Consider the following 27,350-nt stretch of genomic DNA (forward strand, 5'->3'; position numbering starts at 1 on the left):
AACAACAGCCTCAAAACCTGTAAGACACATTTGATAAAACCACAGAAATTGACAAATCCAATAACACATAAGAAAATTCTAACGCAATTCTCTCAATAATTAATAGATTGAGGAGAAAGAAAATAATCAGTAAGGGTACAGAAAATTGGAACATTACAATTAATCTGATAAGTATTTGCATTACTCTGAACAACAGATTATAGTCCCTATAAACACATGTGGAGTACTCACAAAAATTGAGAATAAATAGCCTACCCCTTCACCATAAAGAAAGTTTCAACCACTTTCAAAGCTCACTTTTGAGAAACAGGAAATTCTGATCTTAAACTGTTCCAGAAAATTAAAAAATTCATTTACGACACTGGTATGATCTTGTTTAAAAAATTATGCGAGGACTATTTGAGAAAGAGAAATTACAGGCAAATGTCACTCATGAACATAGACACGAAAATCCTAAGTATTAGCAACCTGAATCCAGAAAGTATGATAATAGGTAATACGATCAAGATAGGTTTATTTCAAGACATCTGGGTTGGTAAATCCCGGAATTAGATGTGTGAAATACATAATATAACTCACAATATTATATAAAAGGTTAAAGGGGAAAATTCTATGTATGAGGTCAGTAGATGTAGAACTATTTAACACCAAAAATAAGACACCTCTTAAACTGAAAAAAAAATGAAGATAATTATCTATAAGCAAAAATAGTTAAAAGAAAAAAGATGAAAAGCATAATACATAATGGTGAAACTCTTAAAATATTCTTTCTTTACTTTTTAAAGGTTTTTTTTTTAAGATTTTATTTACTTATTCACGAGAGACCCACAGAGAGAGGCAGGGACACAGGCAGATGGAAGCAGGCTCCCTGCTGGGAGCCCCAATCAGGCCCTGAGCTGAAGGCAGACACTCAACCACTGAGCCACCTAGGCGTCCCTTAAAATAATCCTTTAAAAGTCAGGAACAAGGAAGTCCACCATTAATAATCTGAATGTTCATGCCTAAACCCTCTTCATTCATATGTTGAAAACCTCATGCCCAATGTGAGGGTATTAGGAAGTGGGGCCTTTTCGGAGGTGATTTAGGTCATGAGGGTGGAGCCCTCACAAATGGGATTAGTGTCCTTACAAAAGAGGCTCCAGAGAGATCCCCAGCACTCCAACACCTGAGGACACAGTAAGGAGTCAGCAACCCGGGAGAGGCCCTCACCAGAACCCAACCATGCTGGCCGCCGACTTTGGACTTCCAGTCTCCAGAACCACACGAAATACATTTGTTGTTTATAAGCCACTCAGTCTGTGGCATTTTGTCACAGCGGCCCACACAGATCTAAGGTCCCTGCTATCTATCTGCCTTGCTACTTAACAAGGTCCTGGACACTGTGATAAAGATACACTACAGAAGAAACAAAACTATTTGCAGGTGATAGGATTATCTGCTTAGACACTCAACTACCAGTGCTCAGAAAATCCAAAATAACACACAGAACAAGTACTGAAATTATTGAGAGAATTTGGCAAATTCGAACAATTGGCGATAGCTAGACAAAAGTCAGTTCTCGGACTTCCGAGGCAGAAAGATCAAGCCAACCAGGAAGCAAGGCCAAGCCAAGCCAAGTCCATAAAGCACAAAGTCAATACTTTCGCTAAGCCCACCAGAGAACTTAGGTCACCAACGAAGATATACCTGACTTACATGACATCCAGGGCCATGAGCCACGGCAAGGGGCGTCTCCACACAGGAATGGTTTCACCTGCGGAGGAGCTGGGGTGGAGAGACACAGCTGTGGCCATAACACGAGCAAGTGAGACTGTTCTCTCGGTCCGGAAACTTCCCCCAAACCCCCTTCATCCTCCTCCTTCCTATCCCATCACAAGCAGCCCCGCCCCTGAGCACCTTTCCAGCATCCTCCAAACAAGGGCTCGGATCCCCGTAGAGTACCTTCGGGGGCCCCCCGCTCCCCTGTAGCCAACTGGCCCTCGGTGGCTTGAAGGTCTGGAGCCTCCACCTACAGCAGCGCCACGGGAGCCTTGCGCGCAGTACGTCTTAAGCAATGATTTGTGGAAGAGGCGAAGGAAGGTCTCACCCCGTTCTACCCCCTGACTGCCTAGAACCTGCCGTGGCCCCTTGCGGACCTCGGACTTTGGGGTCCCAAATCCTCGACGTGCCTGGGTCAAGGGGCACCCCCCTGTGCTCCCCTGCCCTGCCCCACAGGGGCTCACTCCCTCGTTTCCACACCAGGAGTGCGGCGTGGAGGCCGATCATAGAGCGCGCTGCTCTGGGGTTCGCATACAGGGACCCTCGTCTGACCCCACTTCACTCCTGCGGAAGATCCGTGTTGGCGCTTGTTCTTGCCAAGAACAAGACTCTCTTGGAGTCCCGAGAGAATTTTCACTTTGACGAAAAGAGGAGCAAAGTGAACGTTGCAGCTGCTTTTGGTTTGGCAGCCAGCAGAGCGGGGCCCCTATAGGGGCAGTGCGCATCCTCAGCAGCAAACCTCCCTGCCCGCAAACTCCACGAAGCACCTCAGCATCAAGCCACCAGAGCTTTGGCCTGTGTAAGCCACTGTGCACCTGCTAGCAAGATGTGTCCTAAGGTGTCAGAAAAAGCCTAACGGAGGGTATTTTTGGGGTCTGGGAATGCTCGGAAAGTTTTCCATCTAAATTAAGGATAATTGCTTTTTTGCTTTACTCTACTTCAGCTTGCAAAAAGTTTCATACGGAGACCCCTGGGTGGTTCAGTGGTTGAGCATCTGCCTTCCACAGGGCATGAGTAGGAGGTCCTGGGATTGAGTCCTGCATCCGGCTCCCTGCATGGAGCCTGCTTCTCCCTCTGCCTGTGTCTCTGCCTCTCTCTCTCTGTGTCCCTCATGAGTAAATAAATAAAATCTTTTTTAAAAATAAAAAATAAATGAAAAGTGGTTCTGTATGTTTTCTACAGAACATACCCACTTAAACTAAGTGGCTTTGAATGTCAAGCATACAAAAACCATTGAAAACAAAAAATAGTTTTGGAGATCATAGATATTTTTCCTTAACACAGAAAGTTCTACAAACCCCCCGTGGGGGAAATAAAACCCCAACTATGTCCAGCACTTGTTCTATTATATCTAACCTCAGTCTTTGCCTCCACTTCTATGTGAGCTGCCACATGGCACATGAAGTTGTTGGCTATGGGACCAGGTGCATACTGACAGCCCCATACAACTATAATAAACACATTTCAACCTGGTGGAATAGGACTTCCTGTGTCTGGAATACAGTGACTTTAGGGGCACTTGGAGGGCTTGGTCGGTCAAGCATCCAGCTCTTGATTTCAGCTTGACATCATGATCTCAGGATTGTGAGAGATCGAGCCCTGTGTTGGGCTCTGTGCTGGGTATGGAGCCTGCTCAGGATTCTCCCTCTGCCCCTCCCCATCCTTAAAAAAAAAAAAAGGAATAAGGTGAGTTTCTGATCATCTGAAATTGTTCCTTCTCTGCTCATTAGGTGTTTCGGGAGTTGCAAAATCCACTTCCTTCAATGAGAATTTTCAAACCTTGAAGGTAGCATTAAGGGTTATTGGCTCTTGCAGGTATGCTAGAAGTAAGCATCGCTAACAATACTGCATACCCTGCCATGCAAGATGGCCTCTGCCACAGGAGGTGCGTCTGTCTGAAGGATGCATGACAATGGCCACACGTGTGTACCCTGTGGCCAAGTGGTATCTAGTGTAGCCCAGAACATATTCAATACCCCAATGACAAAGCACATTTCCAGAGCACGGCCTGATGGTCCCGACATAGCTCTACGTTTCTAAGCTTGGGGCATCATTCAAGGCCACCTTGGAATCTATAAATGTACCTGAACTTCCAAGGACTCATAAAAAGAAAAAAGACATACTCTGTTTCACCAAGAAAACTGCTCAAAGAAGTTGCCTCAAAATTTAGAGTTTAGAAATCAGTGTGCGATCTGGATGAACGGGAAGCAAATTGTTCACTACCTGGAGTGTATCATTTTCCCCAAATGAATGTTGCTGAATTTCTTGGCGTAAATACTTTCTGGAGGCTCATTTGCAGGCACATATGCATAAAAGATCATTTCTTTTAAGGTGATGTACTGTGGTGCAAGCGCAGCTTCAAAGCCCATATCAGGAGCCTAGAGGAGGAAAAGAGGAATCAAAAGCATTGCATTTAAACAATCTTATACTTCAATTAGAGCAAAATGCCAGTATCAGGTTTGTTTCCAGTGTGTGTCCCAAGGATGCTGCTTTGCTCGTCAGCAGGAGCAATATTTCAACACGCTCTGTTTGCATATGCGTGTGTGTGCAAGGGATAATGCACACATCTATCCCTGACTCCAGTGGCATTTCTCATTCCTTCTGTTTTGCACGTCATCCCCTGCAGTCAACTCGGGCACCTCCGCCCTGATCTCTGACCCGTAGGTCTTTCCAACACACCCTTCTCTGATCCTGGTCCTTTCCAGTGTTGGGAACTTTGGGGACCATCCTGAAGGGGATGCTGGATGTTGACCTGGTGGCTATGCCATGAAGAGTGGGTGGTGGATGGTGCAGACCAGTGGGGGCATGGCCATCCATTAGTGCCTCCAAGACCTGTTTTCTTTCTCAAATTTGGGAACCCACTGAGTTTGGGAACTCGCTGGGAAGGGGAGAGCGTGGGAAATAGATGCAAGGAGAACTGGCATGAGACCCAACTGATCGAAGTTCTGAGGACTCTTAAAAAGGCTAACCGTGAGTTAGGGTCCCAGAGACCCTCCTAGCCTGGGAGTGGCAAGATCACCCAGTGAAACACGTGTACAAGTCCATTGAAAAGGCAACATGCTGACCAAAGCCTAGGCACTGGGACCTGTTCCCTGGGTAGAGGCCTGATCTAATAACTACCCAGTTGTGTGTGTAATTTGCTGTAAATTATTTAACCTTGCTGCGCCTCATTTTCCTCATCAGTAAAATGAGGATAAATAGCTATTATAAAGGTTTAATCATACACAGCAGTGCCTGGCACATAGAGCCAAATAAAGGCTAGAGATTATTTTTATCCAGAGCAGAAACCTGCTTTTTTGTTTTTGAGGAGGGAGGTGAACCCTTCTGGAGCCTAAAAACCTCCTTTGATTTTAATAATTTAAACTTCCACTGGGACACCCTGGGGGCTCAGTCAGTTGAGTGTCTGCCCTGGGCTCAGGTCATGATGCCCGGGGGGCCTGGGATTGAGCCCCGCCTTGGGCTTCAGCCCCGCCTCAAGCTCCCTACTCAGCAGGGATCCTGCTTCTCCTCCCTGTTTCTCTCTCTCACTATCTCTCTCTTAAACAAACAAATAAAATCTTATAAAGAACTTTCTTAGAAAAAACTTTTTATTTTTATTTTTTTTAATTTATTTTTTATTGGTGTTCAATTTACTAACATACAGAATAACCCCCAGTGCCCGTCACCCATTCACTCCCACCCCCCGCCCTCCTCCCCTTCCACCACCCCTAGTTCGTTTCCCAGAGTTAGCAGTCTTTACGTTCTGTCTCCCTTTCTGATATTTCCCACACATTTCTTCTCCCTTAGAAAAAACTTTTTAAAAACTAATCTTTCACATAAAAGAATTAAGACATTTTCTACAAATGATGAAGTTTGGTATCTGGGGGTTTTTTTGGTAACTTTGACCCTCCTGCTTACGTCCTCTGACTTGTGTGTACACAGAGGCCATGTAACAGACAGCAACTACTCGGGAGTCACATGGCAGTGTGTACCACCCAGGGACTCCCACCTCCCTCTGTACACGACTCAGACAAGCAAACTGAAGGCACGATCCTTTCAGCTCCGATCTTGGCCTGGTAATTCACAATGATCCATTAAAACTAACGTTGGGAGAGGAGGGGCAAGATGGCAGAAGAGTAGGGTCCCCAAGTCACCTGTCCCCACCAAATTACCTACATAACCTTCAGATCATCCTGGAAATCTACGAATTCGGCCTAAGATTTAAAGAGAGAGCAGCTGGAATGCTACAGTGAGAAGAGTTCGCGCTTCTATCAAGGTAGGAAGACGGGGAAAAAGAAATAAAGGAACAAAGGCCTCCAAGGGGGAGGGGCCCCGCGAGGAGCCGGGCTGAGGCCGGGGCGAGTGTCCCCAGGACAGGAGAGCCCCGTCCCGGAGGAGCAGGAGCTGCACCGACCTTCCCGGGCGGAAAGGGGCTCGCGGGGAGTTGGAGCAGGACCCGGGAGGGCGGGGATGCCCTCGGGCTCCCAGGGGCACTAACAGACACCTGCGCCCCGGGAGAGTGCGCCGAGCTCCCTAAGGGCTGCAGCGCGCACGGCGGGACCCGGAGCAGCTCGGAGGGGTTTGGTCCGCGGCTCCGCGGAGGGGGCTGCAGGGCGGGAGCAGCTCGGGGGGCTCGGGGGCGGCTCCGCGGAGGGGGCTGCGGGGCGGGAGCAGCTCGGGGGGGCTCGGGGGCGGCTCCGCGGAGGGGGCTGCGGGGCGGGAGCAGCTCGGAGGGGCTCGGGGGCGGCTCCGCGGAGGGGGCTGCGGGGCGGGAGCGCGAATCCACCAGCGCAGGCCCCGGAGCACAGGGCGCCGGGACACAGCCCAGGATCCGGCCTCCCCCCGGGACAGGCAGAGGCCGGGAGGGCCCAGGACAGCAAGGACGCTCCTGCCCCAGCTGAGCAGATCAGCGGCCCCGCCCCGGAGCCTCCAGGCCCTGCAGACGGAGAGCTCCGTGGTGAGTGCAGGAGCTGACTCCAGGGCTCCAGAGCTGGCCCCGCCACTGGGGTTGTTCCTCCTGGGGCCTCACGGGGTGAACAACCCCCACTGAGCCCTGCACCAGGCAGGGGGCAGAGCTGCTCCCCCAAGTGCTAACACCTGAAAATCAGCACAACAGGCCCCTCCCCCAGAACACCAGCTAGACGGACAAGTTCCAGGAGAAGTCAAGGGACTTAAAGTACACAGAATCAGAAGATACTCCCCCGTGGGTTTTTTTTTTTTTTTTTTTTTTTTTTTTGCTTCTTGATTTCTGTTTGCTTCCCCCACTCTATTTTTTCCCTTTCTTTCTTTTTCTTTCTCTTTCTTTTTTTTCTGTTTTTCTTCCTTTTTTTCTTTTTTCTTTTTCTTTTTCTCTTTTCATTCCTTCTTTCTCTCCTCTCTTTTTCTCCTTTTCCCAATACAACTTGATTTGGCCATTCTGCACTGAGCAAAATGACTAGAAGGAAAATCTCACCTCAAAAGAAAGAATCAGAAACAGTCCTCTCTCCCACAGAGTTACAAAAATTTGGATTACAATTCAATGTCAGAAAGCCAATTCAGAAGCACTATTATAAAGCTACTGGTGGCTCTAGAAAAAAGCATAATGGACTCAAGAGACTTCATGACTGCAGAATTTAGATGTAATCAGGCAAAAATTAAAAATCAATTGAATGAGATGCAATCCAAACTAGAAGTCCTAACGACGAGGGCTAATGAGGTGGAAGAACGAGTGAGTGACATAAAAGACAAGTTGATGGCAAAGAGGGAAACTGAGGAAAAAAGATACAGACAATCAAAAGACCATGAGGATAGATTAAGGGAAATAAATGACAGCCTGAGGAAGATAAACCTACATTTAATTGGGGTTCTGAGGGTGCCGAAAGGGACAGAGGGTCAGATAATGTATTTAAACAAGTCATAGCTGAAAACTTTCCTAATCTGGGAAGGGAAACAGGCATATAGATCCAGGAAATAGAGAGACCCCCCCCCTAAAATCAGTAGAAACCGTTCAACACCTCGACATTTAATAGTGAAACTTGCAAATTCCAAAGATAAAGAGAAGATCCTTAAAGCAGCAAGAGACAAGAAATCCCTAACTTAAATGGGGAGGAGTATTAGGGTAAAAGCAGACCTCTCCACAGAGACCTGGCAGGCCAGAAAGGGCTGGCAGGATATATTCAGGGTCCTAAATGAGAAAAACATGCAACCAAGAATATTTTATCCAGCAAGGCTCTCATTCAGAATGGAAGGAGAGATAAAGAGCTTCCAAGATAGGCAGGAACAGAAAGATTATGTGACCTCTGAACCAGCTCTGCAAGAAATTTTAAGGGGGACTCTTAAAATTCCCCTTTAAGAAGAAGTCCAGTGGAACAATCCACAAAAACAAGGACGGAATAGATATCATGATGACACTAAACTCATATCTTTCGATAGTAACTCTGAACGTCAGTGGGCTTAATGACCCCATCAAAAGGCTCAGGGTTTCAGACTGGATAAAAAAGCAGGACCCATCTATTTGCTGTCTACAAGAGACTCATTTTATACGGAAGGACACCTACAGCCTGAAAATAAAGGGTTGGAGAACCATTTACCATTCGAATGGTCCTCAAAAGAAAGCAGGGGTAGCCATCCTTATATCAGATAAACTAAAATTTACCCCGAAGACTGTAGTGAGAGATGAAGAGGGACACTATATCATACTTAAAGGATCTATTCAACAAGAGGAGTTAACAATCCTCAATATATATGCCCCAAATGTGAGAGCTGCCCAATATCAATCAATTAATAACCAAAGTTAAGACATACTTAGATAATAATACACTTATACTTGGTGACTTCAATCTAGCGCTTTCTACACTTGATAGGTCTTCTAAACACAACATCTCCAAAGAAACGAGAGCTTTAAATGATACACTGGACCAGATGGATTTCACAGATATCTACAGAACTTTACATCCAAACTCAACTGAATACACATTCTTCTCAAATGCACATGGAACTTTCTCCAGAATAGACCACATACTGGGTCACATATCAGGTCTGAACCGATATCAAAAGATTGGGATCGTCCCCTGCATATTCTCAGACCATAATGCCTTGAAATTAGAACTAAATCACAACAAGTAGTTTGGAAGAACTCCAAACATGTGGAGGTTAAGGACCATCCTGCTAAAAGATGAAAGGGTCAACCAGGAAATTAAGGAAGAATTAAAAAGATTCATGGAAACTAATGAGAATGAAGATACAACCATTCAAAATCTTTGGGATACAGCAAAAGGAGTCCTGAGGGGGAAATACATTGCAATACAAGCATCCATTCAAAAACTGGAAAGAACTCAAATACAAAAGCTAACCTTACACCTAAAGGAGCTAGAGAAAAAACAGCAGATAGATCCTACACCCAGCAGAAGAAGGGAGTTAATAAAGATTCGAGCAGAATTCAACGAAATAGAGACCAGAGGAACTGTGGAACAGATCAACAAAACCAGGAGTTGGTTCTTTGAAAGAATTAATCAGATAGATAGACCATTAGCCAGCCTTATTAAAAAGAAGAGAGAGAAGACTCAAATTAATAAAATCATGAATGAGAAAGGAGAGATCACTACCAACACCAAGGAAATACAAACGATTTTAAAAACATATTATGAACAGCTATATGCCAATAAATTAGGCAATCTAGAAGGAATGGAAGCATTTCTCGAAAGCCACAAACTACCAAAACTGGAACAGGAAGAAATAGAAAACCTAAACAGGCCAATCACCAGGGAGGAAATTGAAGCAGTCATCAAAAACCTCCCAAGACACAAAAGTCCAGGGCCAGATGGCTTCCCTGGGGAATTCTATCAAACGTTTAAAGAAGAAATCATACCTATTCTACTAAAGCTCTTCGGAAAGATAGAAAGAGATGGAGTACTTCCAAACTCGTTCTATGAGGAGAGTATCACCTTAATTCCAAAACCAGACCACCCCAACAAAAAGGAGATTTATACACCAATATCCCTAATGAACATGGATGCAAAAATTCTCAACAAGATATTAGCCAATAGGATACAACAATACATCAAGATGATTATTCACCATGACCAAGCAGGATTTATCCCCGGATGCAAGGCTGGTTCAACACTCGTAAAACAATCAATGTGATTCATCATTTCAGCAAGAGAAAAAACAAGAACCAGAGAATCCTCTCAAGAGATGCAGAGAAAGCATTTGACAAAATACAGCATCCATTCATGATCAAAACTCTTCAGAGTGTAGGGATAGAGGGAACATTCCTCAACATCTTAAAAGCCATCTACGAAAAGTCCACAGCAAATATAATTCTCAATGGGGAAGCACTGGGAGCCATTCCCCTAAGATCAGGAACATACAGGGATGTCCACTCTCACCACTGCTATTAAACATAGGACTACAAGTCCTAGCCTCAGCAATCAGACGACAAAAAGACGTTAAAGGCATTCAAATTGGCAAAGAAGAAGTCATACTCTCCCTCTTGGCCGATGACATGATACTCTCCATAGAAAACCCAAAAGCCTCCACCCCAAGATTGCTAGAACTCATACAGCCATTTGGCAGTGTGGCAGGATACAAAATCAATGCCCAGAAATCAGTGGCATTTCTATACACTAACAATGAGACTGAAGAAAGAGAAATTAAGGAGTCAATCCCATTTACAATTGCACCAAAAGCATAAGATACCTAGGAATAAACCTCACCAAAGAGGTAAAGGGTAAAGGATCTATACCCTAAAAACTACAGAACACTTCTTAAAGAAATTGAGGAAGACACAAAGAGATGGAAAAAATATTCCATGCTCATGGATTGGAAGAATTAATATTGTGAAAATGTCAATGTTACCCACGGCAATTTACACATTTAATGCAATCTGTATCATAATACCATGGACTTTCTTCAGAGAATTAGAACCAATTATTTTAAGATTTGTGTAGAATCAGAAAAGACCCCGAATAGCCAGGGGAATCTTATAAAAGAAAACCATATCTGGGGGCATCACAATGCCAGATTTCAGGTTGTACTACAAGGTTGTGGTCCTCAAGACAGTGTGGTCCTGGCACAAAAACAGACGCATAGATCAATGGAACAGAATAGAGAATCCAGATGTGGACCCTCAACTTTATGGTCAACTAATATTCGATAAAGGAGGAAAGACTATCCACTGGAAGAAAGACAGTCTCTTCAATAAATGGTGCTGGGAATATTGGACATCCACATGCAGAAGAATGAAACTAGACCACTCTCTTGCACCAGACACAAAGAGAAACTCAAAATGGACGAAAGATCTCAATGTGAGACAAGATTCCATCAAAATCCTAGAGGAGAACACAGGCAACACCCTTTTTGAACTCGGCCACAGTAACTTCCTGCAAGATACATTCACGAAGGCAAAAGAAACAAAAGCAAAAATGAACTATTGGGACTTCATCCAGATAAGAAGCTTTTGCACAGCAAAGGATACAGTCAACAAAACTAAAGACAACCTACAGAATGGGAGAAGATATTTGCAAATGACCTATCAGATAAAGGGCTAGTTTCCAAGATCTATAAAGAACTTACTAAACTCAACACCAAAGAAACAAACAATCCAGTCATGAAATGGGCAAAAGACATGAACAGAAATCTCATAGAGGAAGACATAGACATGGCCAACATGCACATGAGAAAATGCTCTGTATCACTTGCCATCAGGGAAATACACATCAAAACCACAATGAGATACCACCTCACACCAGTGAGAATGGGGAAAATTAACAAGGCAGGAAACCACAACTGTTGGAGAGGATGTGGAGAAAGGGGAACCCTCCTGCACTGTTGGTGGGAATGTGAACTGGTGCAGCCACTCTGGAAAACTGTGTGGAGGTTCCTCAAAGAGTTAAAAATAAACCTGCCCTATGACCCAGCAATTGCACTGTTGGGGATTTACCCCAAAGATACAGATGCAATGAAACGCCGGGACACCTGCACCCCGATGTTTATAGCAGCAATGGCCACGATAGCCAAACTGTGGAAGGAGCCTCGGTGTCCATCGTAAGATGATGGATAAAGAAGATGTGGTTTATGTATACAATGGAATATTCCTCAGCCATTAGAAACCACAAATACCCACCATTTGCTTCAACGTGGATGGAACTGGAGGGTATTATGCTGAGTGAAGTAAGTCAATCGGAGAAGGACAAACATTGTATGTTCTCATTCATTTGGGGAATATAAATAATAGTGAAATGGAATAGAAGGAAGGGAGAAGAAATGGGTAGGAAATATCAGAAAGGGAGACAGAACATAAAGACTCCTAACTCTAGGAAACGAACTAGGGGTGGTGGAAGGAGAGGAGGGCAGGGGGTGGGGGTGAATGGGTTAAGGGCACTGAGCGGGGCACTTGACGGGATGAGCACTGTGTGTTATTCTGTATGTTGGCAAATTGAAAACCAATAAAAAATAAATTTATTATTAAAAATAACTAAAGTTGGCCTTTATTCTATTTCCTTTAGGCCAAAGGAAGAGTTTTATTAAGCCCCAGTCAAAAAAAGAAAAGACAAAAGTCTAATTCTTTGCCCATGTACTGAGGAAAATTTATTTTCATGACCTTGTGCCCAGTGATGAATTCTTAGCACATGCCCCTTCATAAGCAGTACATTATACAGTAAAATTCTTAGAAAACCCTGTGGTTCACCTGCAAAGAAGATAATGTCTCCTTCCTAAGTCAGCATTAGAAAAGGAAAAAAAAATAAAAGATGAAGGGGCACGGTTATTACAAAAGCAGAAAGGTAAACCAGTGGGGAAAAAGATAACTCGTGTTTCTTGGTCAACCTTGGGAGGTAGGAAACCAAATCTACCATTAACCTGGGTTGGAAGTAAAAGGTTTAAGTATCTGGTGGTGTTGCCATAAGGATATTTGTAGGAAGATATTCTGGGTGGAGTTAAGTTGAAAGGGACCGGGAAGAAGGTGTTGGAGATGTTCTCTAGTAGGTAGAGGTTTCTTTCAAAGTCAAATGGAGCAAAATGCGTGGCTAAGAGTTTGTCCCAAGCAAGACATCATCCCGTTTCCCTGTAATTCTGTATATAGAATGTGGCATCTGTTCTTAAAACTGGCAAACTCTGGGATCCCTGGGTGGCGCAGCGGTTTGGCGCCTGCCTTTGGCCCAGCGCGCAATCCTGGAGACCCGGGATCGAATCCCACATGGGGCTCCCGGTGCATGGAGCCTGCTTCTCCCTCTGTCTGTGTCTCTGCCTCTCTCTCTGTGACTATCATAAATAAATTAAAAAAAAAACTGGCAAACTCTCTCAACCCATTATATCACTCACCTGTCCAAAGATACTTTTAGAATTTCCAAAAGCTCTAAGGGACCCATCAGCTTCAAAATGGTCTGGAGTCAGTTTATGTATAAAGCCCATGTGGTCATAGTATAATGTGAAGATATTATCAGAGACAGATCCGATTTTGCTGTATCTTCTTAATCCTATTAGGAATGAAACAGAAGCGTCTTGATATTGATGAAGTACAACTGGAGAACATACCATACCTTGCGGGGAGGAAAACAAACCACAGCTATTCACTGAAACTAAGGGGTGGGAGAGTAGGGCTTCGAGACTCCAGAACTGGTAAGACACTTTAGTCCTTGTTAAGTCCCTGGAAAGTCCTTTCCAGGCTCCAAATCATGATAGAATCTGTTTGCCAAAGTAGATGGAGGGCAGATGGTGGGACCACAACAGAGATCTGGAGAAAAAGAGGGTAGGTCCCCCTGGTGGTGGTTCCTCGTCCTAACCCAGGGAACTGGGTGCCCAAAAAGGGGGCAGCAGGAGTAACCCTCAGGGGGCTGAGGGCAGCCACCCACGGAGACTGGTGGGTCGCAGGCCATCCTTGGATGGCTGTGTGGGGCTGGGCCGCTGTCCTGAGTTCCTGTCACGTGTCAGGGCAGCGCATGAAGCTCATCTGGGAGGTGGCTGTTGGGACAGAAAACAGCCACCCAGCCAGGCAGATGCTGGTCCAGAGTGGGAGAGCCAGAGAGCAAGCTCAGCTCTTGGAATCGGAAAGGCTGATCTCTACACCACCACCCCGATTCTGGCAGACACCCCAGGTCCATTCTCTCTCGGACCCCTGAACGTTGGAGTGCCCCAGGACTCAATGTTTAGATCTCATCCAGTTTTAGAATTTCAATCCCATTTTTATGTGGCTGAGTCCCAAGTTTAAACCTACCATCTCATACTTGTACCTGACCTGCAGATTTGCTTCGGCCGGCTCCAGACCCACGGCAGGCAGGTGTCCCAAACCCAACTCATCTCCAATTGAATTCGCCATCCTCAGGCAAAGTCCTCCACCCTAGTCCTCCCTCCTCATTTCCATCAGGGCACCTGCATTCTTCCTGTTGCTCAGTCTGAAACCATGGTGTCATTCTTTTGGTTTTTTTTTAAATTAATATTTTATTTATTTATTTATTTATTTATTTATTTATTTATTTATTTATTTGACAGAGAGAGAGAGAGCAAGTGCACAAGCAGGGGAGCAGCAGGCAGTGGAAGAAGGAGAAGCAGGCTCCCCATCAATCAGGGAACCTAATGCAGGGCTTGATCTCAGGACCATGGGATCACAACCCAGCCAAAAGCAGATGTGTAACTGATAAGCCACTCAGGCACCCCTTGATTAGTCTTTGTTTCTTTGTTTTTGTACATTTTTTTTTGTGGAGTTTGATTTGTCAACATATAGCATATCACCCAGTGCTCATCCCGCCAAATGCCCCCCTCAGTGCCCGTCACCCACTCACCCCAACCCCACGCCCACCTCCCTTTCCACTCCCCCTTGTTCATTTCCCAGAGTTAGGAGTCTCTCATGTTCTGTCACCCTCGCTGATATGTCCCACTCATTTTCTCTCCTTTCCCTTTTATTCCCTTTCACTATTTTTTTATATTCCCCAAATGAATGAGACCATATACTGTTTGTCCTTCTCTGATTGACTCATTTCACTCAGCATAATACCCTCCAGTTCCATCCACGTTGAAGCAAATGGTGGGTATTTGTCGTTTCTAATGGCTGAGTAATATTCCATCGTATACATAGACCACATCTTTATCCATTCATCTTTCGATGGACACCGAGGCTCCTTCCACAGTTTGGCTATTGTGGACATTGCTGCTAGAAACATCAGGGTGCAGGTGTTCCAGCATTCAAGGTATCTGTATCTTTGGGGTAATACCCAGAAGTGCAATTGCTAGGTCATAGGATAGCTCTATTTTTAACACTTTGAGGAACCTCCACACAGTTTTCCAGAGTGGCTGCACCATTTCACATTCCCACCAACAGTGTAAGAGGGTTCCCTTTTCTCTGCATCCTCTCCAACATTTGTAGTTTCCTGTCTTGTTAATTTTCCTCATTCTCACTGGTGTGAGGTGGTATCTCATTGTGGTTTTGATGTGTATTTCCCTGACGGCAAGTGATGCGGAGCATTTTCTCATGTGCTTGTGGGCCATGTGTGTGTCCTCTTTGAAGAAATTTCTGTTCATGTCTTTTGCCCATTTCATGATTGGATTGTTTATTTCTTTGCTGTTGAGTTTAATAAGTTCTTTATAAATCTTGGAAACTAGCCCTTTATCTGATCTGTCATTTGCAAATATCTTCTCCCATTCTGTAGGTTGTCTTTTAGTTGTGTTGACTGTTTCTTTTGCTGTGCAGACGCTTTTTATCTTGATAAAGTCCCAATAATTCATTTTGCTTTTGTTTCCCTTGCCTTCATAGATGTATCTTGCAAGAAGTTGCTGTGGCCAAGTTCAAAAAGGGTGTTGCCTGTGTTCTCCTCTAGGATTTTGATGGATTCTTGCATTTAGATCTTTCATCCATTTTGAGTTTATCTTTGAGTATGGTGTAAGAGAATGATATAGATTCATTCTTCTTCATGTGGCTGTCCAATTTTCCCACCACCATTATTGAAGAGACTGTCCTTTTTCCAGTGGATAGTCTTTCCTGCTTTGTCGAATATTAGTTGACCATAAAGTTGAGGGTCCACTTCTGGGTTCTCTATTCTGTTCCATTGATCTATGTGTCTGTTTGTGTGCCAGTACCATACAGCTTTGTAGTACGACTTGAAATCTGGCATTGTGATGCCCCCAGATACGGTTTTCTTCTTCAATATTCTCCTGGCTATTTGGGGTCTTTTCTGAATCCACACAAATCTTAAGATGATTTGTTTCAACTCTCTGAAGAAAGTCCATGGTATTATGATACAGATTGCATTAAATGTGTAAATTGCCCTGCGTAGCATTGCCATTTTCACAATATTAATTCTTCCAATCCATGAGCATGGAATATTTTTCCATCTCTTTGTGTCTTCCTCAATTTCTTTCAGAAGTGTTCTGTAGTTTTGAGGGTATAGATCCTTTACCTCTTTGGTTAGGTTTATTCCTAGGTATCTTATGCTTTTGGGTGCAATTGTAAATGGGATTGACTCCTTAATTTCTCTTTCTTCAGTCTCATTGTTAGTGTATAGAAATGACACTGATTTCTGGGCATTGATTTCATATCCTGCCACACGGCCGAATTGCTGTATGAGTTCTAGCAATCTTGGGGTGGAGACTTTTGAGTTTTCTAGGTACAGTATCATGTCATCTGCAAAAAGGGAGAGTTTGACTTCTTCTTTGCCAATTTGAATGCCTTTAATGTCTTTTTGTTGTCTGATTGCTGAGGCTAGGACTTCTAGTACTATGTTGAATAGCAGTGGTGAGAGTGGACATCCCTGTCTTGTTCCTGATCTTAGGGGAAAGATTCTCAGGGCTTCCCCATTGAGAATGATATTTGCTGTGGGCTTTTCATAGATGGCTTTTAAGATGCTGAGGATCTCACTATGCAGAGTATCCCTACACTCTGAAGAGTTTTGATCAGGAATGGATGCTGTATTTTGTCAAAAGCTTTCTCTGCATCTATTGAGAGGATCCTATGGTTCTTGTTTTTTCTCTTGTTGACATGATCTATCACATGATTGCTTTACGAGTGTTGAACCAGCCTTGCATCCTGGGGATAAATCCCACTTGGTCAAGGTGAATAATCTTCTTAATGTACTGTTGGATCCTATTATCCTAGTATCTTGTTGAGAAATTTTGCATCCATGTTCATCAGGGATATTGTTCTATAATTCTCCTTTTTGGTGGAGTCTCTATCTGGTTTTGGAATTAAGGTGATGCTGGCCTCATAGAATGAGTTTGGAAGTATTCCATCCCTTTCTAGCTTTCAGAACAGCTTTAGTAGAATAGGCTTTGTTTCTTTAAACGTTTAATAGAATTCCCCTGGGAAGCCATCTGGCCCTGGATTTTGTGTTTTGGGAGGTTTTTGATGACTGCTTCAATTTCCTCCCTGGTTATTGGCCTGTTCAGGTTTTCTATTTCTTCCTGTTCCAGTTTTGGTAGTTTGTGGTTTCCAGAAATGTGTCCATTTCTTCTAGATTGCCTAATTTATTGGCGTATAGCTGCTCTTTTTTTATTATTTATGATAGTCAGAGAGAGAGAGAGAGGCAGAGACATAGGCAGAGGGAGAAGCAGGCTCCATGCACCGGGAGCCCAACGTGGGATTCGATCCCGGGTCTCCAGGATCGCGCCCTGGGCCAAAGGCAGGCGCCAAACCGCTGCACCACCCAGGGATCCCGTATAGCTGCTCTTAATAAGTTTTTAAAATCGTTTGTATTTCCTTGGTATTAGTGGTGATCTCTTCTTTTTCATTCGTGGTTTTATTAATTTGAGTCTTCTTTCTTTTGAATAAAGCTGGCTAATGGTTTATCTATCTTATTAATTCTTTCGAAGAATCAACTCCTGGTTTTGTTGATCTGTTCTACAGTTCTTCTGGTCTCTATTTCATTTAGTTCCGCTCAAATATTTATTAACTCTCTTCTTCTGCTGGGTGTAGGTTTTATTTGCTGTTCTTTCTCCAGTTCCTTTAGGTGCGATGTTAGCTTGTGTATTTGAGTTTTTTCCAATTTTTTGAGGGATGCTTGTATTGCAATGTATTTCCCTCTCAGGACTGCTTTTGCTGTATCCCAAAGATTTTGAACAGTTGTATCTTCATTTTCATCAATTTCCATGAGTCTTTTTAATTCTCTAATTTCTGGGGATCCCTGGGTGGGGCAGCGGTTTGGCGCCTGCCTTTGGCCCAGGGCGTGATCCTGGAGACCCGGGATTGAATCCCACATCAGGCTCCCGGTGCATGGAGCCTGCTTCTCCCTCTGCCTGTGTCTCTGCCTCTCTCTCTCTCTCTCTCTCTGTGACTATCATAAATAAATAAAAATTTAAAAAAAGTTTTAAAATTCTTCTCTAATTTCCTGGTTGACTCATTCATCTTTTAGCGGGATGCTCTTTAACCTCTACATGTTTGAGTTTCTTCCAAGTTTCTTCTTGTGATTGAGTTCAAGTTTCAAAGCTAGAAAATATGCAGGGGACAATCCCAAGCTTTTGGTATCGGCTAAGACCTGATTTGTGACCCAGTATGTGGTCTTTTCTGGAGAAAGTTCCATGTGCACTTGAGAAGAATGTGTATTCAGTTGCATTTGGATGTAAAGTTCTGTAAATATCTGTGAAATCCATCTGGTCCAGTGTATCACTTAAAGTTCTTGTTTCTTTGGAAATGTTGTGCTTAGAAGATCTGTCATTTGCTGAAAGGGCCGTGTTGAAATCTCCTGGTATTAGTGTATTATTATCTAAGTATGTCTTTTCTTTGGTTATTAATTGATTGATATTATTGGCAGTTCCCACACTAGGGGCATAAATATTCATGATTGTTAGGTCCTCTTGTTGGATAGATCCTTTAAGTATGATATAGCATCCCTCTTCATCTCTTACTACAGTCTTTAAGATAAACTTTAATTTATCTGATATGAGGATTGCTACCCCTGCTTTCTTTTGAGGACCATTTGAATGGTAAATGGTTCTCCAGCCTTTTATTTTCAGGCTGGAGGTGTCCTTAGGTCTAAAATGAGTCTCTTGTACACGGCAAATAGATGGGTCTTGCTTTTTTTTTTTTTTTTTTTTTTTTTGGGGGGTCTTGCTTTTTTATCCAGTCTGAAACCCTCCGTCTTTTGATGGGATCATTAAGCCCATTCACGTTCAGAGTTACTATTGAAAGATATGAATTTAGTGTCATCATAATACCTATTCAGTCCCTGTTTTTGTGGATTATTTCTTTGGGCATCCTATTTCTTTTATAGAGTTCCCCTTAATATTTCTTGCAAATCTGGTTTGGAGGTTACATATTCTTTCAGTTTCTGCCTATCTTGGAAGCTCTTTATCTTTCCTTCTATTCTGAATAAAAGCCCTGCTGGATAAAGTATTCTTGGCTGCATGTTCTTCTCATTTAGGACCCTGAATATATCCTGCCAGCCCTTCCTGGTCTGCCAGGTCTCTGTGGAGAGGTCTGCTGTTAACCAGACTAATAGTTCTTCCCATATAAGTTAGAGATTTCTTGTGTCTTGCTTTAAGGATTTTCTCTTTATCTTTGGAATTTGCAAGTTTCACTATTAAATGTCAAGGTCTTGAACAGTTTTTCTTGATTTTGGGGGGACCTCTTTATCTCCTGCATCTGAATACCTGTTTCCCTCCCCAAATTAGGGAAGTTCTCAGCTATGATTTGTTCAAATATGCTTTCTGGTCCTCTGTTCCTTTCGGCACCTTTTGGAACCTCAATTACATGTAGATTTTTCCTTCTGAGGCTGTCATTTATTTCCCTTAACCTTTCTTCATGGTTTTTTTAATTTTCTCTTTTTTCCTCATCTTCCTTCTTTGCCATCAACTTGTCTTCTATGTCACTCACCTTTCTTCTACCTCATTAACCCTCATCGTCAGGACCTCCAGTTTGGATTCCATCTCATTTAATTGATTTTTAATTTTGGCCTGATTACATCTAAATTCTGCAGTAATGAAGTTTCTTGATTCCTTTATGCTTTTTTCCAGAGCCACCAGTAGCTTTATAATTATGCTTCTGAATTAGCTTTCTGACATTGAATTTTAATACAAATTCTGTAACTCTGCAGCAGAGAGTACTGTTTCTTTCTTTTGTGGTGAGTTCTTCTTTCTAGTCATTTTGCTCAGTGCAGAGTGGCTAAAAACGAGTTGTACTTGTTAGAAGTGCAAAATCTTCTCTCTGTGGCATTCCAGCCATTCTATCTTTAAATCTCAGGTTGAATTCATAGGTTTTCAGGATGATTTGAAAGTTATCTAGGTAAGTTGGTGGGGACAGGTGACTTGGGGACCCTACTCCTCCGCCATCTTTCCCTGCCCCCACCTTGGTGTCATTCTTAACTCCCCTCTTCTTCTCACACCCAACATCTAGCCCATCAGCAAATCCTACCGATGTTCACCTTGAGATATGTAGAGAACCCAAGCTCTTCTCACCACTTGCACCTGTCACCCAGCACAAACACAATATGGAAAGAGGCTTATCATGAGGAATCAGCGTATGCCATCGTGGAGGCTGAGCAGTCCTGTGATCTGCTGTCTGTAGGCTTGAGAAGCAGGGGACCTCCCGGAGTAACTCAAGCTCCCATATCAGAGGACACATCAGCGAGAAGCGAGAATCAGAAAGAGGGCTGGTTCAAGGCCCAGTCCCTGGAAGCAAACAGGGTGAATTCCACTTTCCTTCACCCTTTCACTCTGCAGACTAGATGCCCACCCAGGCTGGGGGGAGCCGGCTGCTTCACTGAGCCCACTGATTCAAAGGCTAACCTCATCGGGAAATGTCCTCACACACACATTGTTTAATCTGGGCACCCCCTTGGCCCCATCAGTTGACACATAGAAGTGACCATTACCACTGCTAAGGCTCAACATGCTATAGTTCATCTGTCACTGTAAAATACACTTTCTTCGCATTTTAACATCTTGCCTGAGATTACTTTTATAATCGCGATGTCTTGGCAGTTATCATCCAGCAGGTGGCCCCTATGCTACAGGGCTCAATTGCTCCCCTGGCTGTGCCTTGAGTCAGCTCAGTTTTGTCCCTCACTTGGGGAGTTTCCCGGAACACTAGTATAATAACATTTAAATTTTACTGATGCTTAAAATGCTTTAAAATACTTAAAAAGTATTACATCATAATTTGGCATTGAAACAAAGTTACTGTAGGTGCAGTGAGAGAAGAAAACAAAGCAGAGCATATATTTGTCAATAATACAGCAAACAATGCTGGAAGAAGGACTGCAGTTTTGTATTTCCTAGTACAGCCACAACTGAGTGTTTTCTAGGACATAAGAAAGGAAAAAACTCACAAGTATTTGAAATTACATTATCTTTTGCTAGTGAAATACACTCAAAATGATTGCCTGACGACATGCCACATGATGCCATGGTGGGCAGGGGAAATAGCTTGACAATAATCCATTCATCACTCAGGATCACTGTTTAAAACAATGTGTGAAAGTTCAGTTGGAAGTTTCTCCTTGTGTCAACAGAACAAGGTCGTCTTACAATCAATGAACCTCAGATTTTATTATATATAGGTTTTACAACATTCTTCTGTTGGCTTTGCATATGAACAACCTGCTGAGTTGGCTCCAAGTTCTTGGGTAATATTATTTTTCTCTGAACGTTCTGTAGAAGAGTATGGACGATTCATTGCTGAAGCAGCAAAATCCAAAACTGGCTTGATTTTTTTTTTTTTGTACCTTTAAAGTTGATTTGCATTCTCTATTTCAAATAATTCAGATGTGTTTTAGCTTTTAGTTAAAATTACATTGTCGATTTGGGTTTCCTTTATGTTTTTTTTTAAATATTTTATTTATTTATTCATGAGAGACACAGATAGAGAGAGAGGCAGAGACACAGGCAGAGGAAGAAGCAGCCTCCCTGCAGGGAGCCTGATGTGGGACCTGATCCCGGGTCTCCAGGATCAGGCCCTGGGCTGAAGGCGGCGCTAAACCACTGAGCCACCTGGGCTGCCCTCCTTTATGGTTTTTTGTATTTTCAGTATTTATGCATTCACCCATCCATCCACGCATTCATTCACATCAGAGGGAATGAATGGGACCTATAGATGGAGAAACAGAGACATCACCCCTATTCATTACTGGAAATTCCTACAACTTGCAGTCTCTCAATCTTTAGTGTCTATATTTACCATTTTAGATTCTTTCCACTTAATTATGCATCCATTCTACACGTGGATGTGTTTCTTAGTTTATATCTATGATATGTAATTGTTTATCACTTGGATTGACAATTCAGTTCCATTTTCTTTGGTGTTATTTTTACTGTTTCCAAAGTAATCTTGCCCAGTCTATTTTGATTTTTGTTTTACTATATGTGCTATTTATTTTCTTTTTCTTTTTTTGTAATAATAAATTTATTTTTTATTGGTGTTCCATTTGCCAACATACAGAATAACACCCAGTGCTCATCCCGTCAAGTGCCCCCCTCAGTGCCCGCCACCCAGTCACCCCCACCCCCCGCCCTCCTCCCCTTCCACCACCCCTAGTTCATTTCCCAGAGTTAGGAGTCTTCCATGTTCTGTCTCCCTTTCTGATATTTCCTACCCATTTCTTCTCCCTTCCTCTCTATTCCCTTTCACTATTATTTATATTCCCCAAATGAATGAGAACATATAATGTTTGTCCTTCTCTGACTGACTTATTTAACTCAGCATAATACCCTCCAGTTCCATCCACGTCGAAGCAAATGGTGGGTATTTGTCATTTCTAATGGCTGAGGAATATTTCATTGTATACATAAACCACATCTTCTTTATCCATTCATCTTTCGATGGACACCGAGGCTCCTTCCACAGTTTGGCTATTGTGGACATTGCTGCTAGAAACATCAGTGCGCTATTTATTTTCTATTTGCTGTTTCTCCAAACCCACCCCCAGACTTTCTCTTCTCTGTCTGTTACACAGGAGGTGGACCCCTATGAATTGTAATACTCGTGCTATGTTTCCAGATGCCTTCTGATCAGATTTGGCCAATGAAAGGCTCTAGAAGGAGGTAAGAACAAGGGAAGGGGAGAAGGTCTAGATAGTTCTTCCTAGTTTTCTTCCCACTTTACTGATGCAGTCTGATGATAGCTTTGAGCCTCCTACACTATGCCTCTTGCAGGGTGGCCCCCAGTCCATTTCAGCTTTGACTGGGCTTAGATGATGCTATTACCTATCTACTATCTCTCTATTGATCGATCAATCTATCTATCTATTTATCCATCCCCTATTTATTTGCATTACACCTCAAATCAAAGGAACTGTAAGAGTGCCCTCCCATTGCTAATTTCTGGATATTTTAGTATCATTTTTGGTTCCTTTAACTTGGTCCATTGCTCTGCAAATAATCCCCTTATAGAGGCTCTTCAGGTGAAACACTTGAGTGGAATTATGTTTCCAGCCAGGACTGTAACTGACACAGTATTTGCTGGAAATGTCCCTGGATAATAGACTGGATTCTGGGACTGAGTTGCTCACATATTTAAGGAATGCCCATATGACCTCTATGCTAAGTTGCTATTGTGATACTGGTAATCCACAGCAAGCAAGGGCATAACAATGACTCAAATTATTACTGGTGTATAGCATGGGGTAGCATGTCTGTGGGGGACAACACTTTACATGTCAAATACACTACACATGATCAAATGGGGTGGCTATACATGACAACAATAACAATTATGGTTTTTCCAAAGACTACAAGGTGGTATGACTTTTATGGAAGAACTTACAAAAACAATCTATTTATGACCTTGAATATTCAACTAAAGGCCACAGTAGAAAATTCGGCAGCTGTGTGAGGAGAAAAGAACCTCACTCCATACAACACACAAAAATAGAAATTTCACATAGACCTATATACCAAATCTAAAACAAGCTCCTAGAAGATAACAGGAAAATACCTTCATAACTTTGGGATAGCCAAGATTTCTCAAATAGGATATAAGAAGGAATACTAAACATACAAGCAAAGATTGACAAAATGAACTTTAAAAAAATGAATAGTTCTGCTCCTCACAGGATGCCATAAAGAGAATAGAAAAGACAAGCCATTGGATGGAAAGAGATGTTTGCAAGTTATGTTTCTAAAAGAGGACTCACATCCATAATACATTAAAAACTCATAGAAATCAATAAAAAAAGAGTCATTCCAATAAAAACTTGACTAAAATGAGACTTGACAGTATACCTGGTGGGCTCAATTGATTGACTGCTTGCCTTCAGCTCAGGTCATGATCCCAGAGTCCCGGGATTGAGTCCTGCATTGGGCTCCCTACTCAGCGGGGAGTCTGCTTCTGCCCGTCACCCCACTGAACTGTACACTTAAACATGGCTAAAATGCTAAATTTCATGCTGGGTATATTTTACCACAAAAATAAGTGGCAAAATAAAATGTGTGGGAAATATCAGAAAGGGAGACAGAACATAAAGACTGCTAACTCTGGGAAACGAACTAGGGGTGGTAGAAGGGGAGGAGGGCGGGGGGTGGGAGTGAATGGGTGACGGGCACTGGGTGTTATTCTGTATGTTAGTAAATTGAACACCAATAAAAAAATAAATTAAAAAAATAAAAAAAAATAAAATAAAATAAAATAAAATTCTTATACGGTTTTAGCCCACAAAAAAAAATAAAAATAAAAATAAAAAATAAAAATTACCAGCAGCAATCAAGAAAGGAAAGAGAACAATATGCCAAAACATGCAAAAACACGCACTGAGGAAAGAAAGAGAAAATTTTGATGTAATAGGTCACAGTGCTCTACACCCAGTCCTTTGAGGTCATATTAAGAAAAGGAAGAGGGACTTCTCAGAAACGTGCAGAGAGAGAGAGAAGAAGTTGACAGAGAGTTAACAAGAGAGAAGTTGACAGAGGAGGAAATGGTACTCAGAGGGCAAAAATCAAGCCCTCTTGAGGGTAGCCAGGTTTACTACCTTCCAAGACATTGTATTGAGAAAACAAGTCCAGAGGCTACCTCAATAAGGTGAAGCAAGCAGGTCTCAAGGGTATGTTAGAATACCTAGAGTACACTAGAGCAAATAGAAGGTCTGACTAGGGCTACACGCACTTTAATGATGAACTAGGGAAAATGAAAGGAAGAGCAGAGATAGAAAGAAGAGAAGACATGAAGAAGGAAAAAGAGTAAAGAGGAAGCCTCAGGAGGAGCAGAGGGAAAAGGGAAAGAAAAGGAAAAGAAGGCACTAGCAGCATATAAAAGATGTAAAGAATCCAGTTGAGACAAAGTCTATCCCAAGAGGAGGTAAATTTTCCCCCATATTTTTCATTAAAGGACCTTAATAAATTAATAGACTCCACAGAACACGACCTCAAAAACCTAAAAATTGTATAACAAAACAAAGTGAGAACGCAGATCACAGAGACACAGACACAGACATAAATAGAGAAGTGTGTTCCTTCATCTTTCCAGGCTTTGAGATGGGTTAACAAAGTGTCAACTGAGTTGGAAAAGACTGGGCATTGGTCAACAAGGTCAATCAATACACACTGTTTCTTTTGCCGGACAAATAAACTGAGAGAAGCTATGTAGGCTTGACCACCGAGATCCCAGAATTAATGTGGATGGAGAGCCATGCACCATTTACACAATGCCACCTCCTACAAGCCGTGTGTGATTCTGTTTGTATTAGTTGCATTTGTACAAGCAGGCTAACATGACCTGCTGCCGTCAGTGCTGTGAATGTTAAGCAAGATGGTGTTTGTAACATGCTCAGCACAAACACAGCTCAGTAAACAGGAGTGACTATTGTCTTGTGGGGAAGTAAAACCTCACAGAAGCTGTAAATGGGAGCATAGCATGGTGTTTCAGGGTCCCCTCTTGAGGACCTCAAGCCCTCTTGAGGGCTTTCATAGGATCCTAAAACCCCGTCACCCCCCAAAGATTCTGGGAAGACAGTAGAGAGCACCAGGAACCTGTCTCCTCACCTGGACGACAGTTGCATTGGCAGAATGTCTCTGATGTTAATTATTTTGGAATTCTGGGGTCTATTGGAGGCTTGTAACCTCTGGAGGAAGGTGTGGATGTGGACAGTATGGCCTGTAGCAGGAGCTGCCTCTCCTCCACTTGAGCCTCCCGGTAGGCAGCTGTGCACATATTCCCGGAGCCAGGGTGGGCAAAAAAGACCCTGTCCTCCAAATATTGGGAATCTGCATTCTGATCTTTTCATGATAAAAACACTCCACAAAGAATAAAAGATGACCTCAAAAAAAAAAAAAAAAGGAGATGACCTCGACATAATAAAAGCCATATATGAGAAATCCATAGTGAACTATGATATACTCAATGGTAGAAGACTGAAAGCTTTTCCTTTAGGATCAAGAATGAGGCAAAGTGGTCTGCTTTCATCACTTCTGTTCAACCTAGTAGTACTAGGAGTTCTAGCCAGCACAAGTAGGCAAGAAAAAAAATAAAAGGCATACATATCACAAAGGGAGAAGCAAAATCACCTCTACTCACAGTGATATGATTCTATATGTAGCAGCCCTAATGGTCCTACAAAAAAGTTGTTAGAATACGTGAATTCAAAAATCACCTGTCTCCACCAAACTACCTAGAAAACCTTCAAATTATCCTGAAAATCTATGAATTCGGCCTGAGATTTAAAGAGAGACCAGCTGGAATGCTACAGTGAGAAGAGTTCGCGCTTCTATCAAGGTAGGAGGACGGGGAAAAAGAAATAAAGAAACAAAGGCCTCCAAGGGGGAGGGGCCCCGCGAGGAGCCGGGCTGAGGCCGGGGCGAGTGTCCCCAGGACAGGAGAGCCCCGTCCCGGAGGAGCAGGAGCTGCACCGACCTTCCCGGGGGAAAGGGGCTCGCAGGGAGTTGGAGCAGGATCCAGGAGGGCGGGGATGCCCTCGGGCTCCCGGGGACAGTAACAGCAACTGCGCACCCAGGAGAGTGCGCCGAGCTCCCTAAGGGCTGCAGTTCGCACGGGGGACCCGGCGGGACCCGGAGCAGCTGAAGGGGCTCGGGCGGCGGCTCCGCGGAGGGGGCTGCGCGGCCCCGGGAGCAGCTCGGAGGGGCTCGGGCAGAGGAAGAGGCTCCGTGCGGAGGGGGCTGCGCGGTTCCAGGAGCAGCTCGGAGGGGCTCGGGCGGCAGCTCCGCGGAGGGGGCTGCGCGGCTCGGGAGCGCGAATCCACCAGCGCAGGCCCCGGAGCACAGGGCGCCGGGACACAGCCCAGGATCCGGCCTCCCCCGGGACAGGCAGAGGCCGGGAGGGCCCAGGACAGCAAGGACGCTCCTGCCCCAGCTGAGCAGATCAGCGGCCCCGCCCCGGAGCCTCCAGGCCCTGCAGACGGAGTTCCTGCCGGAGCTGAATCCAGGGCTCCAGAGCTGCCCCGCCACTGGGGCTGTTCCTCCTGGGCCTCACGGGGTAAACAACCCCCACCGAGCCCTGCACCAGGCAGGGGCACAGCAGCTCCCCCAACTGCTAACACCTGAAAATCAGCACAACAGGCCCCTCCCCCAGAACACCAGCTAGACGGACAACTTCCAGGAGAAGCCAAGGGACTTAAAGTACACAGAATCAGAAGATACTCCCCGGTGGTTCTTTTTTTTTGTTTGTTTGTTTTTGTTTTTGTTTTTGTTTTTATTTTGTTTTGCTTTTTGATTTGTTTCCTTCCCCCACACCCTTTTTTTCTCATTTCTTTTTCTTTCTCTTTTTCTTTTTT

The 27,350-nt window shown here is 43.7% G+C and overlaps 1 protein-coding gene across 3 annotated transcripts in view; it reads right to left on the bottom strand.

The window, feature by feature from the left end:
* Nucleotides 1–27,350, bottom strand: part of CATSPERB (cation channel sperm associated auxiliary subunit beta) — a 149,362-nt gene that overhangs the window by 50,314 nt on the left and 71,698 nt on the right. For all 3 annotated transcript variants that reach the window (XR_007412245.1, XM_025467827.2, XM_025467826.2), the window contains exons 16-17: nucleotides 13,036–13,190; nucleotides 3,982–4,136 (exon numbers count right to left, since the gene is read on the bottom strand). Coding sequence is in view for 2 of the 3 variants with exons in the window: in XM_025467827.2 (XP_025323612.1) it covers nucleotides 3,982–4,136; nucleotides 13,036–13,190 (310 nt within the window). In the remaining variant the exon portion in view is untranslated. The remainder of the gene's footprint in view (nucleotides 1–3,981; nucleotides 4,137–13,035; nucleotides 13,191–27,350) is intronic.

This window comes from Canis lupus, chromosome 8 (assembly GCF_003254725.2).
Source record: "Canis lupus dingo isolate Sandy chromosome 8, ASM325472v2, whole genome shotgun sequence".
NCBI classification, from domain to species: Eukaryota; Metazoa; Chordata; class Mammalia; order Carnivora; family Canidae; genus Canis; species Canis lupus.